Genomic DNA, 15,221 nt, shown 5'->3' on the forward strand with positions numbered 1-15,221 from the left:
AGCTGAGAACGTGGTTGCAGCCCGCTGAGCCCGCGGAGTGGCGGCGGGAAGGCTGGCGGGACCCAGCTGCTTTTTTGTTTGATTCTTTTAAAAAGAACCGCCACCTCCAAATGTACACGTAGGTCGGCCAGGAAAGCCCTGTTTTCAGTTCCCCGGGACTTTGGTGCGAGCACTTCCGGACCGGGAGACCGCGCCCGCGAGCCGAGGGGTGGGGAGCCGCTACGGTCCTGCCTCGGGGGGCGGCCCCCAGGCTGGCGTGCGCGGAGGTCGCCGCCGGGGCTGACCCTCTGCAGGGTTTCTGAGTACGGACTCGGTGGTCTGCAGAAACCGCGTGCCGGCGTGCCCTCCGTGGGCCCAGGGAGGAAGGAGACAGGCGCCGATTAAATACTTAACTGCGTGGCCGGGAGGCACGTAGTCGGGGTACGCCGGCGTCCCGCAAACCCGGCGGCGGTCTCTTTCGGGGGAACTCCGCTCGCGTGCAATGTCACGCAAAGGAGAGACAAAGGGTACTTTGTTTTCGAGGAAAGAGGTGGGCAAAACTTTGCATTTGTGGGTGGATCACAATTTCCATTAAAATTGGGCTCTGTCGGGATGTAAACCTGATCTTTTCTATTTTTGCAAATGACCATGGCGGTCAATGGCCACGCTAGCCATCAAAATGTCAGTTTTCGTGCTTTTGAATAGATGGTGTTTCTACGGAAGTAGTTTCACTGGACAGACATAGATGTAGCTCAGTTTAGCTTTCTCTTTAACAGTTAAATGTTGTCCCGTCCTCAGTAGGGTGATACTGTATACGCAAAGTAATGTTAGCAGAATGTATTAAGAAATTTAAAAAATGGGTCCGGCTGTGTCCAGTTTGGTATTTGAGGTCCTGTTGATGGGCTGTCTCCATTCCCACGGGTGAGAGAGTAAGGTGGTCCCCTCCTCTGAAGACTGGTTGTTACATCCGCCGGTGTATCTCATAACCACGCATGAGGGTGATTTAGCTTTGAGTCAGTGAAGATTGAACTTGATTGGTTTTGTGGCGGAATGTCCCAACAAAAACCGGTTGGCAAAGGAAATGGGGTGTGCCGGCTCCACCCCTTCTTTCCAAAGCCAGGGTGTGGCTTTTCTTCATGAACTTTTCATTGACCCCCCCCAAGGTCTTGCTTGTACCTTCTCTTACGTTTGGACCTTGCCTGTTATCCTATTGTGGTTTAAGCTGGCATTAAACCAATAGTTACAAACTTGACATTTGCGCTATAAGTTGGTAAGATATGTTAGCGTTGGTGAAAGCAAAGAGCGCCTCCTGGATACACTGAATCCTGTATACGGTCACGAAGTCCCCGGTGTCTTGGGTGACGGAGACACTAAATGAAAGAAAATAGGTTGACAAATGCTAAAACTGCTAGGATAGTTAGGACTGAACCAACAAGAACCGCACCGTGTATTTCTAGAACACTTAACCGTATTTTATGATCTCAAGGGCCAGTCGTACTATCCTGTCTCATAGGCTAGTTTTCTACAACCACTTCAGTTCAGAAACCACCAATAATACCCACTGGCACAAACTTTGAAATGAATTTATTGTATGAACTGACGTGTCATGGTTGACATTGTTCATGACAACAATAAGGTACCTTTTTTTTAAAGATTGTAATTAAGTGAGGATTATGGGACTGAAAATATGTTTTATACTCATGTAACTGGGGAAAACATCAAAAATTTCAGATGGAAGCAAATTTGTAATCGATATACAAGTATTCTACTGGTAACTTTAAAAGCGAAACTGTAAAAAGGTGAAATTTAGTCACACTTTTACCCCTTTTGTTTTCATTCTGAGATTTGTACAGAACTGCTTCCTTATTCCAGAAATGGGTCAAGATATAAAGCCATTTAAAAATCTACCTTTGCTTTGGTGCCAAACACAGCAGCTGTTATTTTCTTTTAAGAAAACACTCATCCCCACAGTTGCTAATCAGCCAAGGAATGCTTTAGGACTTGACCTTCTCACGGCTGTTTAAATCACACATGTAATACTCTTCATTAAGGTAGACAGTTCACTGCGGTTACCTGTGACCGTTTTCTCCCCTTAGGGACATCACTAACCATAACCACCCCACCCTGCCCCCCGACCCCACAAGCAAAACTGGTGAAGTTACGGAATTCAAAACTCTTAATAGACCTTTTCAAGAGTTGTGGCCTGTGTGGAGTTTACGTGGGTCTCTCAATGGAAGAAAGCTAATGTGGTTAGTATTTGCGCGTTTCACTAAAACGGCGCCTTCAAGTTGTATATCTGCTATGGTGGTACCAGTGCTCATGTTTTAAGTGAAAACAGAAGTAACTTCTTGGTGCTGTGGAGACACGATTTCTGGAAAAGTAAAGAAAAACCCTCCTTATGACTCCCACACTTTAAAAGTAGTGCCTGACCCTCAAGTGTGTGCTTACAGTTCATCTGCTTTTGTCTTATTCTAGTTTCTTTTGACGAAGAAAAAGATAACCGCTTCAGAAACATGTAGTAGTAATAATTTGAACAAAACAGTATTTTCTTTAAGCAAACCTATATACTTTACTAATAAGTTGATAACCTTTTTTGAATACTTACTATATGACCAGCAGTGTTCAAATAATGTGTATATATAATATAATGATATATATGCCAATTTAATCCTTACAAAAACCTTTTAAGGTAGGTGCTAGGCTAATACTGTTTCTAGCGAGTATAATATAATTTCCAGGTTTGGCTTATATAACCGGTTAGCCTTTGGTTGCATTTAGTTCTATTTTAGTCTTAATAGTTGACAGTTGATTTTCAAATTGTTGTATGAGATTTTGATTGCTGAGTTACTCTTCTTTCTCCTAGAAAACTGCTCACACTTCAGCGGAATGATTAAAAGTCTTCAGATGTTCACTGGTGGTCCTTCAGCGTTTTCCTTTCCTGGAAAGAATCAGGCGTCTGCTTCAGTCCGCCAGGTCCCTCCCCGAGAATCTGCAGGCGCTGGGCGCAGCCCTCTCCAGTGATCTCGCTGGAAGCAGGAGCCCTGGACTGAGCAGAGCTTCCTGGTCTGTGTTCTCCTCCTGCTACACTTTCCTCACTCACATTTCTTGCCCCTTCCTGCAGGCTTGTTGTTAGCTTTTCCTCTAGTCACTAGGTTTTTAGCTGCCTCCTTCCGCAGACACATTTTACTCCTACTCTCAGCCTGACTTCCTCATTTCTCCTTTTCTCTTGTAATTTGGGGGCAGGGAAGGGGCGGAGGGTGGAAACTGAAAAGTCATTCTTGTAGAAAACTAAAGAAAATTTCGTGAATAAAGGAATTTGGAAATTTTCCTTGCAAAGCGTTCTGTTGAGAAAACTCCTTTCCATAACTTCCTTCTTTTAACGTTCGGGGATATTTTTCCCTCTCCTAAACTTTTAGTGCACCAAGGTTCTGCTTCCTTCCTCAACCTTCATTTCCTTTTAAAGGTCTTTGCATAGTATAAGAAAAGCGTGACAATTCATTTAAAATTATTATTTTTTTACTGTTTTTGATGAAACAGTGGGGAAAGCAGTGTTCATAGTAAACATTCTTTTAAGACAGGCCACGTTTAGGAGCTCAGCACTGGATGTGGTTTAATTGCATTTAGAGAGAGAGATGATTTTCTACTGGAAAATCACTGACTAGGACAGAGCTCCCTTTAGTGTGCAGCATTTTTGCGGATCTAAGGGATGTATGCAAACTGAATCAGTCTACCCAAACTTCCTAGCTGCTGAGCTATATTTTGCCGGGATCGTCAAAAATTGTCAAGCTCCAAGTTTGGAGAACAGCATATCCTCTCAGCATGTTGTGCCAGAATCAGGTTTAATGAACATTTCTAATATTTTTATTTATTCTTATTTTTTCCTATGTGCTATAAGAAGATACTAGTACCAAAAGTTGGGAGTAGAAGGTTATACATTTATTTTTGAAGAAAGTATCTGGATATTATAGCTACAGAAAGTAAATTTATTACTGAAGTATTTTATTGCATGCAAGTCAGGACTAAAGTCCATATCAGTTTATAAAGTCTTAATATTCACTGAGCTTATTTCAATATAAATTACTGAACTTATCCTTTTCTGAAATGCTACTACTTGCAAATGGGTGGCAAGACCAGAACTACTTTTTAATTTTAGAGGTTGTCTGTTAAAATTTGTTAGCACGTATTGAAAATTAGGCAAAGCTACCTACTTTACAAAAAGGTTTTCAGAGCTGTGGGATTCCTTATGTGAAACAGAGCTTATATATTTGGATCTCCCCATGCTTGACACGTAGTTGGTGTTCCATACACATTCACTGAAATAAACGTATTCAAAATTTAGTACTTTATTACTTGCAGTAAAAATAACATGTAGCAAGGAAATGCCTTCGAAGACTTTAGATACATAAATTACAGTCTGAAAGTATAGTTATTTCCTAATCAAGATTATCTTACGAACAAGGAAGGCATAAGGACCTGGTGTAATTTGGCAAATCCACTACTCCTAAAATAAAGTTTTCATCTCCTTGCAGGTTCCCGAAGTGACTTCATCCGGGAAAACATGGCGAACACTGGTTCACTTTCTTGAGCTGCCAGCCATGTGACCTTGAACAAGTCAGTTTCCTCGTTTGTACTGAAGATAATACTTTATCTGCAAGTTTCTTGTGAAATTAAATAGTGTTTATAAAATGCCCAATTCATCGTTTTCAACAAAATATAGTTTTGTTAATGGAATGCTCTGTCCTTCCATTTAATCCTTAAAGAAACCATATAAAATACAAATACTTCTTGTGTCACACGTACTTAACCTTTTTAGTTTTTGATATTTTAAGTGTTAGATGACCACTTGCTTGGTTAATCCTTTTTCTCCAGTTGAAAATGGAAAAAGAATCTGCCATCATTTAAACTCTGAACTAGACTAAGGAAATCTACACCCTGAGATCAAGGAAGACAATATTAAAGTTTACTAACCTTCAAATGGTTGGAGCCCCACTTTTTCCCCCCAAAAAGAAAAAAAAAGTTTTTTAAACAGATGTTAACAGCAGTGCTTCTGCTGATTTATAAATTTTTTTAAAAAATCAAATTGAATTTTATTACAAAGATCTTGGTTCCCAGGGGGTGAATGGTTCAGACACCTGCACATTTACAGTAAATGACAAAGGATGACATACACTCATCATGCTTATAGGCGTTAAGTACATGAAGAACTTCTGTAGTGGACTTAGGGTTTTATAAACTGATTTGGATCTAGACTTAAAGTCACAAAACTTTTAGGATCCAACTACCTGTTTTACAGTGGAACTCAGTGTCTGTGATTTGCCGTAACACAAATGGCCTTTAGATTCGGAAACTGTGTTCTGGTCACTGCCTCTGTCCTGTCCCGCTGCCATCGGGCATGGACATTTTCATTTTATTTCTAACTAAAGGAAACATTGGTGTATTGTTAAAGAGTTTGTTTTAATATTTTTCTTTATATATAGAGTCAAAATGGATTTTAAAATCACACACACTTGGGATGGCTTTCCTGTGAATCACGAGCCCGTGTTTGTCGGGCTGGATCCGGGGGACGGAGGAGTGATGTTGAAAGTCAGCGGTCCGTTTTTCAATGATCCTCCAGCCCCACTCGGAGAGCCAGGAAAGCCTTTCAACGCCCTGTGGGACTACGAGGGTAAGGGGAAGTGCTGTATTTTATTGCAAACATAAATCTTTGTATAATAACCTCTCACAGAGCTATTATTTTATCTCGCTGTAAGGAAGTGAGTGCTTCTGAGTAACTGATGCGTGCAGTGCGTGGTATTTCCTACCAGTCTCTCGTTCTGATGTCTCCATGTTCCCTCCGTGACTTCAGCTGTGTACCTAGAACGGGGGAAAATGGCAACAACAAATCCAGGTTTCTAACTTACTGCCGTCCGTCCCTCCTTTACCTCTGCTACCTATTTTAAGAAAAACTCAGTATTTCTGTTCTGTCTTTCACTGTCTTCAGATCGCCCCATTAGACTTATAAACCTGCTTTCTGGACGTTGTGAGGTGTTTTACTTATTACAGAAACTCCATCAACTTCCACATGAGATGTAGTTTTTGTTTTGTACGTACTAACAAGTGACCTCATAAATCACAGTTTCAGGATTGCTGTATGGCTCCCTTCCAATGTCTCCACATTAAGCTACCAACGCTACCTATCTGAAATGCTCTTTATAATGCCATTCTATAGTTTATGTCCTAGCTTTCCTGTAAATTAGAAGATTTATTTATGTAATAGTCAACAATCCTGCATAATAGGATATAATCATTTAGATAATTTTTCATTTTTGAGCAATACTTTGATGACTAGCATTATATTTACTTCTTTTTCAGGTTGTCTGATTATTTCCTTAGGATAAGTTCTTAGAAAAAGATAACTGGCTCAGAGTCCGTGTGATAATGTTGATTTCTTTACAGCCGCACCAGCAGTAGCCTTTATTAATCTTTTTAATTTATGGCCATCCGATATGGGAAAGTTTGATGATGATTTATTTCTAGGCAATGTCTATTTATTTTCTTTGTTCCTTTTCCTATGGGGGATAGAGCTATAATTAAAAATAATGAGTTAATTTATTTTGAACTCTAAAGGAATAGAAAAATTAGTTATTTTTGAAGCAAAATTAAATTCTCAGTATATTGTATTTCTGTTTTCAAAAGTTGTGGAAACATTTTTCTTGAATGACATTACGGAACAATATTTGGAAGTTGAACTTTGCCCGTAAGTATAAAATTTTTTTTCTAACTCATTACCACGTAATTTGAACACATGTTTTTTGGTTATAAATCATGTGGTCATAGTAATGCTAATCTGAATTATGTATAATTCCTTATTTTCAAGTAAATGTATAATTTAAAATATATGTTTAGAACAGGGTGGGTAAAAGGTTTACAGTTGAGAGTATGCAAAACACAGTTTGTTCTGGTATTATTGTTCATTAATTATTGTATCATTTTCCGCATGAACCGCTGTAAACCCACTGCTGCCCCACCCTGAACATACGTAAATGTTTGAGAATATTACGTTGGCGTAAGGTTTGTTTTACTCGTGTGGTTGGTTTTTCTAATAAATGTAAAAATAATTCTTTTTTGAAAAATGAAAAATTGTTATAAAACAAATTTATGATTTACTCTATAAATTTGCATTATTATATCTTCAGAAATGAAGAGAGACATAGATATAATGAATTAAACTAGTTTATGAAAATGTTTCTTTTAGGGAATTTTTTTTAATGGCTAGATTGCACTTTAAATTTGTGTATTCCATGAAAATGTATTCATGTATTCCTCCATTTGCTCATCGTTCATTACTGAGTGTGTCCTGTGTCGCTTTGCATTCAGTGCCAGGGATAAATCAGACACAGCTTTCCCTAGACTCATTTAAAATATTAAGCGTGGACTCTCTTTGTTCAAACTTAACCATTCTCCTGGGAACCTTCTTTACCTGGTTGACAGTTTTTGTCCTGTAGATTGAAAAAGTTAATTTATGTCCACCTTTCATCTATATTGTAACAAATTTTAAATTAGTAAGGTAATAATGAAATATTCTTTTTGTATTGTGATTATTCAGTTTAAATGACATTTAAATATCTCTCAGTATTTAATATCCAGTAGTCTCTGTCCCTTTGTAGTCTTGGGATTCACTTAAATGAGATTTTAGATATTTTCTTTTCCTTATTTTAATTTTTCTGCTAACTCTAATTTGGAAAATCTAGCTGTGCGCAATTATATTTTTCAGAAGAAGACCATATATCTTTGCATGTCACCTTTCAACTAACGTGCCAAAATCTTTTATTGAAAAATATGACTGATTGTCCTAAACTGTTACATGATGTAAAAAAAATCTCACTTATTATGTGATTATTTTCAACATATAGGAGAGAAAGCGAAAGCAAAGAGATTTATAACTTGTCTGCAAGACAGTAAGGAACTTGGATCTACTTGAATTCTAGTTTCATCCTTAGTTTTACTTTTGTTAGATAAAAATGCCCATTTATTTTCATAAAGTGGTGACTTAATACTAGATGAAGAGAATAATTAGATTCTCTTTTGTTAAGATATTACATAATAATCATTATGTACAAAATTAAGTTCTAAAAGTTAAAAAAATCCTCAGCGTACTTTGGTTTCGTATATATCAGGACAGTCAATAATCAAGAATCATGGTTTTGCTTCAGGCAGTCAACTCCTGTAATAGTTAATTAATCTCTAGGAAAGTAATGTGAAGAATATTGTTGTTTCAATTTACAAGAACTTTTACTTCTCCTAGGATGTTCTTAAGCTTGCTTAATAACAGTAAAACTAAGCAGAAGAAAACAGTACTTGTCATCTGCTAGAATAGTTTGCTGAAGAAAATCCTCCTTGGAAAGTTCACAAAAGACTATCTGTATAGAAATGTACAGATATAGTCTTTCCCAAAGACAAAACGTTTGTTTCATGGAATTATTTGAAAGTCTTTGGTTCTTATTGACCTGGCTAGTCCCAATTATGCTCTCCTATTTGAGTTTTCTTTTCAGAATTATTTTGTTTCTCTTTAAAAATGTGATATTGGTGTCTGAACTAATGGTTGAAAGCAGGAAGACTCTAGAGGCAGACAAATGAAGTTTTAGACAACCTGTATTTTGTATTTGCTATCATCCTAATGAGCTTCAAGAGTTTTCTTATAGAGATAACCTTTTGGAAAGTTGTTGGATTCAGACCTGGAAAGTAGTGCCAGCTTCTCTTAAGGTGCTTTAGTTTTCGAAACTGGTTTTATGACACATTCCAAATACCATGATACCCACCCTGCTCCTTTTCACACTTTGCATCATCTAACCAACTGAAGTCTTTTATATAATTTTGTGTTTAAAGAATATCAAAAGCAATCTGAACATGTGTAGCTAATATAAATCTAATATTTATATTGCTTCTTATTTATTTGGACATTTAGTCACATTGCACATATGAAGGATAGCGAAGAAAATAATGTTTGTTTCTTTCAAACACTCATGAGGAATTTTAATTTTGACAGCCACGGACAGCATTTGGTGCTTTTATTATCTGGAAGAAGAAATGTGTGGAAAGTAAGTAAATAAAAATGAAAGACAAAATTCTGAAGTAGAAGATATATCGTATATATAATACTTAATGTATATGTTTAAAGTATAAATCCAAATTTACCTTCTATATTTCACATATTGTTTCCATAGCAAGAACTTGCTCTGTCATTCAAAGTGTGCAGAGGAGAGACAAAATGGGAGGGCAGAGCTTGTATTCCTTGGAATTATTTTCCACCAAACGTGACAAAATTCAATGCATTTGCAATTCATGGATCAAAAGAGAAAAGAAGCTACGAAGCTCTTTACCCTGTACCTCGGCATGAGCTGCAGTCAGGACAAAAACCTGATTTGTAAGTAGAGAATGAATGAAGATACGTTCCAACTGTGAGAGTTTTTTGGACATTCTTGGCAGAGCAGGGACAGCAGTTTTGCTTAGAGGATACACATGTGTGTAAGCACCTAGAGGGATGCCGAGTTCCCTGACGGCAAACATGCTGGACGGACTGACTGTGGACAGACTTAGTCTCTCCCACTGCCGGAAGTACAGTGCTCGTATTTCCACAGCAGTGGGAAAAGGCTTGCTTAGTGAATCTTGCAACAGCTGGTGTAGAGTGTAGCAGACTCGCTTATGATCCCTTTCGGAGCTAAATGGCCAGAGGCATCCAGGTTCTTGGTGTGAACAAAGGGTCAATAAATTCTCTCCCTTGCTGCGTGCGAATGTGACCTTTAGTTAACTCCCTAGCTCTCTTCCCTTGGTCACCCCATAAGGATAAAAATGTCAACTAGGTTTCTAGGCAACGTGGCTTATGATAAAAATGACCCCTGATTGGCAAATTGCGTCTGGATTGGTGGTATTAGGAATAAACCATAGATGGCCGGTGGGGGCAGCATGGCTTCCGTTTTCCCTGTAACAGTCATGGTCCCTGTGGGGACCCTAGGAGCTCCGTCTGGGGGCTTTATTGTAAGAGAGATTGGCCCTGTGAGGTAGGAGGCACGGAAGCCCAGGCATCTCCTGCACTTGCCCCGTTTGAGCCTCATCTTGTAGCTGTCACCTAAGGAGGACCCCGCTCCCAGCCAGCCGTTTGGATGTCTCGGACAGTGGCACGCTCTGTGCGCCTAGAGGGAGAGCCAGGTGCCGTCCTGGGGCAAGCTGGGGGTCCGGCTCCCTAGATCTCTGGGTGTGCTCGGTGTGGCCGTGACTGTGGTGAGTCTCTGTGTTCGGAAGAGCCTGAATAGAGACGTCCCAGTGGGCTGTGCACCACGGCAGGCCGACCCCTCTGCCTTTTTACCCCCAGGGAAGGCTCTCCTCCTCTCCCCGGGGGTCTGCCTTCTCCTTCCTGCCTTGCTCTCTCTCCATTTTGCCTGCATCTCTCCTAGCCTCTCCCTTTTCCCTGCCTGACATACTTTCCCCTCTGCTTTTCTTCCCAGTCCTGCACCTTTCTAACTAGCCTCTTCCTCCCCTCTTTTCCCTTAACCTTCGCTGTTGGTTCCTTAACCTCTTCATCTGGGATTGGCAGTGGCGACTCAGCCTGGCCAGGGGAGCAGCATGGGACGGGGGCCTGGGGCAGCGGACTCGGGGCCCGCACATCCAGGTGGCTTGTTCCTCTGGTTCTTCACCACCTCGCTGCTTCTTACATTTAGGCTCCTTAATGTGATGGCGTATTCGGCTCCTCAATTTATATGTTTTGCAGGCTCAACCTAGGAAAAAGTATGAGTGTACCATTGAGCAGGGCAGAGCAAGGCAGAGTGGTTTCCTGCAGAGCTGAGTTCCGCCGCCGTCAGCTCAGCCTTTCCGTCCACATCAGGCCGCAGTAGAAATCTCTGTCATGGTTAAACAGTGTTTGCGGGAAGAAAAAGAACTAGGATTAATACTTGTTTTTGGCCTCCTTCACTTTGGCAAAGGAGTCTGTCCTCTCATGTATGGAGCCGAAACTTTTAAAAACAATTGTTTATATGACTAATATAAGCTGTATCAAAGTTTAAATATCAACCGTCTTTAAGACCATGCAGTAGTATGATTTGTTTAAGGCTAGATGGAGTGAGTCAGGATCTGAGGGTTGATTTGTGTTTCTCCCCTCCGCTGTGAGGGAGCTATCTGTAGAATTTAGAGGCGAGTGCTTTGGGATGTGAGTGCATGTTTTCAGAGCTGAATGTTTGAGAGCTAGAGTGGGAAAATTACACATACAGGCTATAACTTACCTTTGGTATTCTTGAAATAGAACGCTCTGCTATCACAGCTGTGACAGAATGAGTAGCCCTTCAGAACAACTATTTCACAAACGCATGATTCACTTCAATTCCCACCTTCTTTTCCTTTGCATGTAGCCACCGTCTGGAATACTTCAAGCCTTTCAGTTTTAACACACTGCTTGGGGAAGAATGGAAACAGCCAGAGTCTGACCTGTGGTCAGCAGAGAAACAGGATGTGTAGGAGGACAGTAGGTGACATCGATCATTTCTTCTCTGTACCTTTTAAGGTAAATCAATACCAACTCTAATCTCTTTCAAGATACCGTGAATACATCTCAACAATAAATATTTTCATAAGGTCCATGAAAGTATAGTATCTCTCCAGCAAATTGTGTATAAATTAACAAGGAAATGGAAAGCTTGTAGATGATTGTATCTATAAAGTTAAAATTTTTCTCTGAGTTATTTAGTCCAGGAGCCTTGATGTTAATGAGGTCTGTCACCTGCTCAGCGTCACCCTTACCCCAGATATCCCTGACTCTGTCAATCAGATCATTATTTCCCTTCCTACTTCCCTAAACCTCAGCCAGCCTGAGACAGGAACGCCTTATTTGCATAGTTTTGAACTCCCTGTAATATACATTAATTCTTTACTTAGAATCTTTTGTCCATTCTTGAAATGGGTAGAAAACAATGACCTATTTCAGTGGAACAGGAAATCCACATCTGTTAAGGCATAATTAAGATACATGTTTTATTTAATGAGCTGTTTTTCTTGTCTTATGACTGTTTTTATCTGTAGGAGAAATGGAATTTGAACAGCTTCTGTTTTTATTATAAAGAAAAATAAAACGCTGTTTTCTTAATGCTATTGAACAATGTATAGGAATGTACTCTCTCTTTTTTCAAACATCAAATTTTCAGTTGTAACACATTTCAGAGCCTGAAGCCATCTGGTAGGTCATCTATGAACTTCTCCACCAAACCTGGTCCTTCTCTAGCATTCTTAACTCAGAGATTAGCAGTTTTGCATAAAAACCTTCATTATTGGTACAGATACCCAGTTGCCTACCCAACAATATCCTTTCTCCTCTTCTTTAATAACAGAACTTTAATTTTTAGGAGTTCTCAAAAATTGTGTTTTCCCAGATTCCTTTGCAGGTAGAAATGACCCTATAAAACAGTCACGTCAATGAGATATAAGTACCATATATAGCATCCGGTGGGGCTTCCAGAAAAGATGCTTTAATGATGAGAGACTCAGCTGCCATAGACCTTTGTCCTTTGCCTTCCCCCGTCCTTCTCCTAGAATTGCAGAATGAATACCTGAGGTATTGCACTAGCTACATAGGTCATTGAGGAACCAACTCAGGGACACCTGGGTAGAAAGACAAAGGAGCCTGGGTTCCACACAGCACAGTAGCGTCATTTGTTTGGACTGCCTACTTGTTCCGGGGAGAATAAACTGCTTAATTTCTTTCCCCAAAGTGATCTACAGATTCAATGCAATCCCCGTTAAAAATCATAGAAGGTTTTGTTGGGATGGAAATGAACAAGCTGTTTCAATGGTAGTGGAAAAAAATACAATTACAAAATGTAAAAATTAAAAAAGAAAGAAAGGAAAGAAATGCAAAGGACCTCAGCCAAAACGATTTCGAAGCAGAATAAAACTGGAGGACTTCTACTGCCTGAATCAAGACCATTATTAAGCTTCAGCAGCGAACACAATATAGCCTTCGTGTAAATTCAGACAAATATGTTGTATGTCAGTGGAACAGAATAGAGAAACCAGAAAGTGAACTATATAGACTCAATTGATTTTTGACAAAGGTGCCGATGTATTTAAAAGGGAGAGGATAGTCTTTTCAACAAATGCTGCTGGAATAACTGGAAAAACATGAAAAAGTATGAACCTTGACCTCTGCGTAACATCTTACAGAAAAATGGCCCTGGTTGTGATGGTGGAAATAAAAAGTTTCAGGAGAAAATCTTCACAATCCAAAAGAGACACATTTCAAATAGGACATAAAAAGCATCCACTGAAATAGAAAAAAATAAGTAAATTGGACTTCATCAAAATTAAAAGCTTCTCCTCATCAAAAGCCTCCAGTAAAAATGTGAAAAAGCAAGTCAAGTCACAGATTGGGATAAAATACTCAAAATGCACATCTGGCAGAGGACTCTTACGTGGGACATATAAAGAACTGGAAATCAGTAACAGACAAGCCAGTTAAGGAGCAGAAGACTTGAACAGACACTTGGCAGAGGAAAATGTACAAAAGGCCAATAAGTATATAGGAAGGCTCTCAATTTCACTTACCACCAAAGAAATGTGAGTTAAAACCACAGCAAGATACCACTGAGTGACTAAAATTACAACATACACACCAGGGCTAACTGGCTGAAATTGAAAAAAAACATTGGGAATACCAAACATTAATGAGAACATGGAGTAACTGAATTTCCCCGCACTATGGGTAGGAAGGTAAAATGGTACAACCGCCCGGGACCTCTTTGGCAATTTCTAGTAAAGTTAAATGCATACGTACGCTGTGATTTAGCAGTTTCATTCTTACGTATGTACTCAAGAGACATGGGTGTTCGTGGCAGCTTTATTCATAACAGCCAAACTGTAGACGGATAATGCGATACAGCCAGACAGTGGAATACTCAACAGTGTGGTGATGGCTGGGGCCTGGGGGTCCGAGGGGGCTAAATGGTAGTGGAAACAAATACAATAAAGGTTAAATTAAAAAAAAAAAATGGCTGGTTAATACATACAACAACCTAGGTGAATCTCAGAAGCATTATGCTGAGAAAAATAAAACAGATACAACATACTGTGTCATTTTTATATGAAGGTCAATTATAGGCAAAACTAGGCTATCCTGAGTCAGAACCACAACCACTCTGCGTAAGGGCAGGGGGTGCAAATACCTGGCAAAGGGGCGGGAGGGAATTTCCTGGGGTGGTTGAAATGTTTTGTATTTTGATCTGGATGAGGGTATATACCTGCATACATTTGTCAACGTTCCTTAAGCTGTATATATTTTAAGATATGTGATTTTACTACCTGTAAAATATACCTTAATAAAAGACTGTTATAAAATAAACTATAAATAAAATAGCGTTCACTTCAAATTTATCCTGTTCCATTAAATAATCATTAGTGCTGGTTAAATGTGACTTATCAACTAACTTATTTCACTTATTAAGTATCTTCCCTATCTGAAAAGATAGCTGGTGTAAGAGAAACACTTCCTTTCCAAGAAAAACGAAACAAAACAAAAAGCACTGCAATTACATATCATGGCGACAACGTTAGGCATCTGCGATTAAATTCAGAAATTATTTTAAAAATTGACAGTAGTAACTAATTTGATACAGTAACAATCTACCAATTGTGGATAGAAAATACATAAAATAATCTAGAATGATTTATTTATAAGGTACCTGAAATAATTTTATAAATGCATATAAGACTATGAGTACATAAATAAGATAAATTTTAGAGTATCCTGAATTTAGAAGTGACTCTGTCACTCTGAATCACAGGTTCAGGTATAAATCATTACTGTTTATAATGTGGGGAAAAAGTAAAGCCGCAATAACTGTAGATCACACACAATCGTATAAAACATTAAATTTGCAAGTTGTGGTTTGTGAGCTTTCTGAAATGTATTATGTATTCTAAAAACTTTTAAAGATTTCTTAAGCATCTCTTAACTTTCTTTCATCTAGGTAAGAGATACGTTCCTTCTTTCAGTACCAAGCAAACAACTTCCAATACCAAGCAAACAATAACACATTATAAAAACATTTTCTTTTGAAAGGAATATGCAGTGTAACCACGGAATTTTGGAAAGTGTGCCCATTAATAAGATACAAACAATGCGCCCTATAGAAACTTAAGATTTGGGAGTGGGTGTTTGTAATAGCTCTTTCCAATGTGTTTTTCTGCTTCAGAATCAGGAGAGAACTACAGTGTGCGTGAGTGCA

The 15,221-nt window shown here is 39.0% G+C and overlaps 2 protein-coding genes across 2 annotated transcripts in view; one reads left to right on the forward strand and one right to left on the reverse strand.

Annotated features, from left to right (window-relative positions):
• SCLT1 (sodium channel and clathrin linker 1) overlaps nucleotides 1-629 on the reverse strand; it is a 73,118-nt gene extending 72,489 nt beyond the window's left edge. The window contains exon 1 of the mRNA XM_090289046.1: nucleotides 600-629. Coding sequence (XP_090145172.1) covers nucleotides 600-629 — 30 coding nt within the window. The remainder of the gene's footprint in view (nucleotides 1-599) is intronic.
• On the forward strand, nucleotides 454-14,367 carry CUNH4orf33 (chromosome unknown C4orf33 homolog). The gene is made up of 9 exons (XM_090289004.1): nucleotides 454-529; nucleotides 2,843-3,042; nucleotides 4,509-4,590; nucleotides 5,457-5,644; nucleotides 6,655-6,715; nucleotides 9,005-9,056; nucleotides 9,183-9,382; nucleotides 11,358-11,509; nucleotides 12,372-14,367. The coding sequence occupies exons 4-8, from the start codon at nucleotides 5,464-5,466 to the stop codon at nucleotides 11,461-11,463; spliced, it is 600 nt and encodes a 199-aa protein (XP_090145130.1). The 5' UTR covers nucleotides 454-529; nucleotides 2,843-3,042; nucleotides 4,509-4,590; nucleotides 5,457-5,463; the 3' UTR covers nucleotides 11,464-11,509; nucleotides 12,372-14,367.
• Nucleotides 14,368-15,221: the final 854 nt, after the last annotated feature.

Source organism: Furipterus horrens, unplaced genomic scaffold (assembly GCF_987537825.1).
Source record: "Furipterus horrens unplaced genomic scaffold, mFurHor1.1.pri manual_scaffold_10, whole genome shotgun sequence".
NCBI lineage: Eukaryota > Metazoa > Chordata > Mammalia > Chiroptera > Furipteridae > Furipterus > Furipterus horrens.

Bases quoted from the DNA above. Each gene is read 5' to 3' on its own strand.
- CUNH4orf33 (XM_090289004.1), top strand. From the start codon at position 5,464: ATGGATTTTAAAATCACACACACTTGGGATGGCTTTCCTGTGAATCAC. The intron at 5,645-6,654 runs GTAAGGGGAAGT...TGTTTTCAAAAG, and splicing joins CGCCCTGTGGGACTACGAGG to TTGTGGAAACATTTTTCTTG. The intron at 9,057-9,182 runs GTAAGTAAATAA...TTGTTTCCATAG, and splicing joins GAAGAAGAAATGTGTGGAAA to CAAGAACTTGCTCTGTCATT.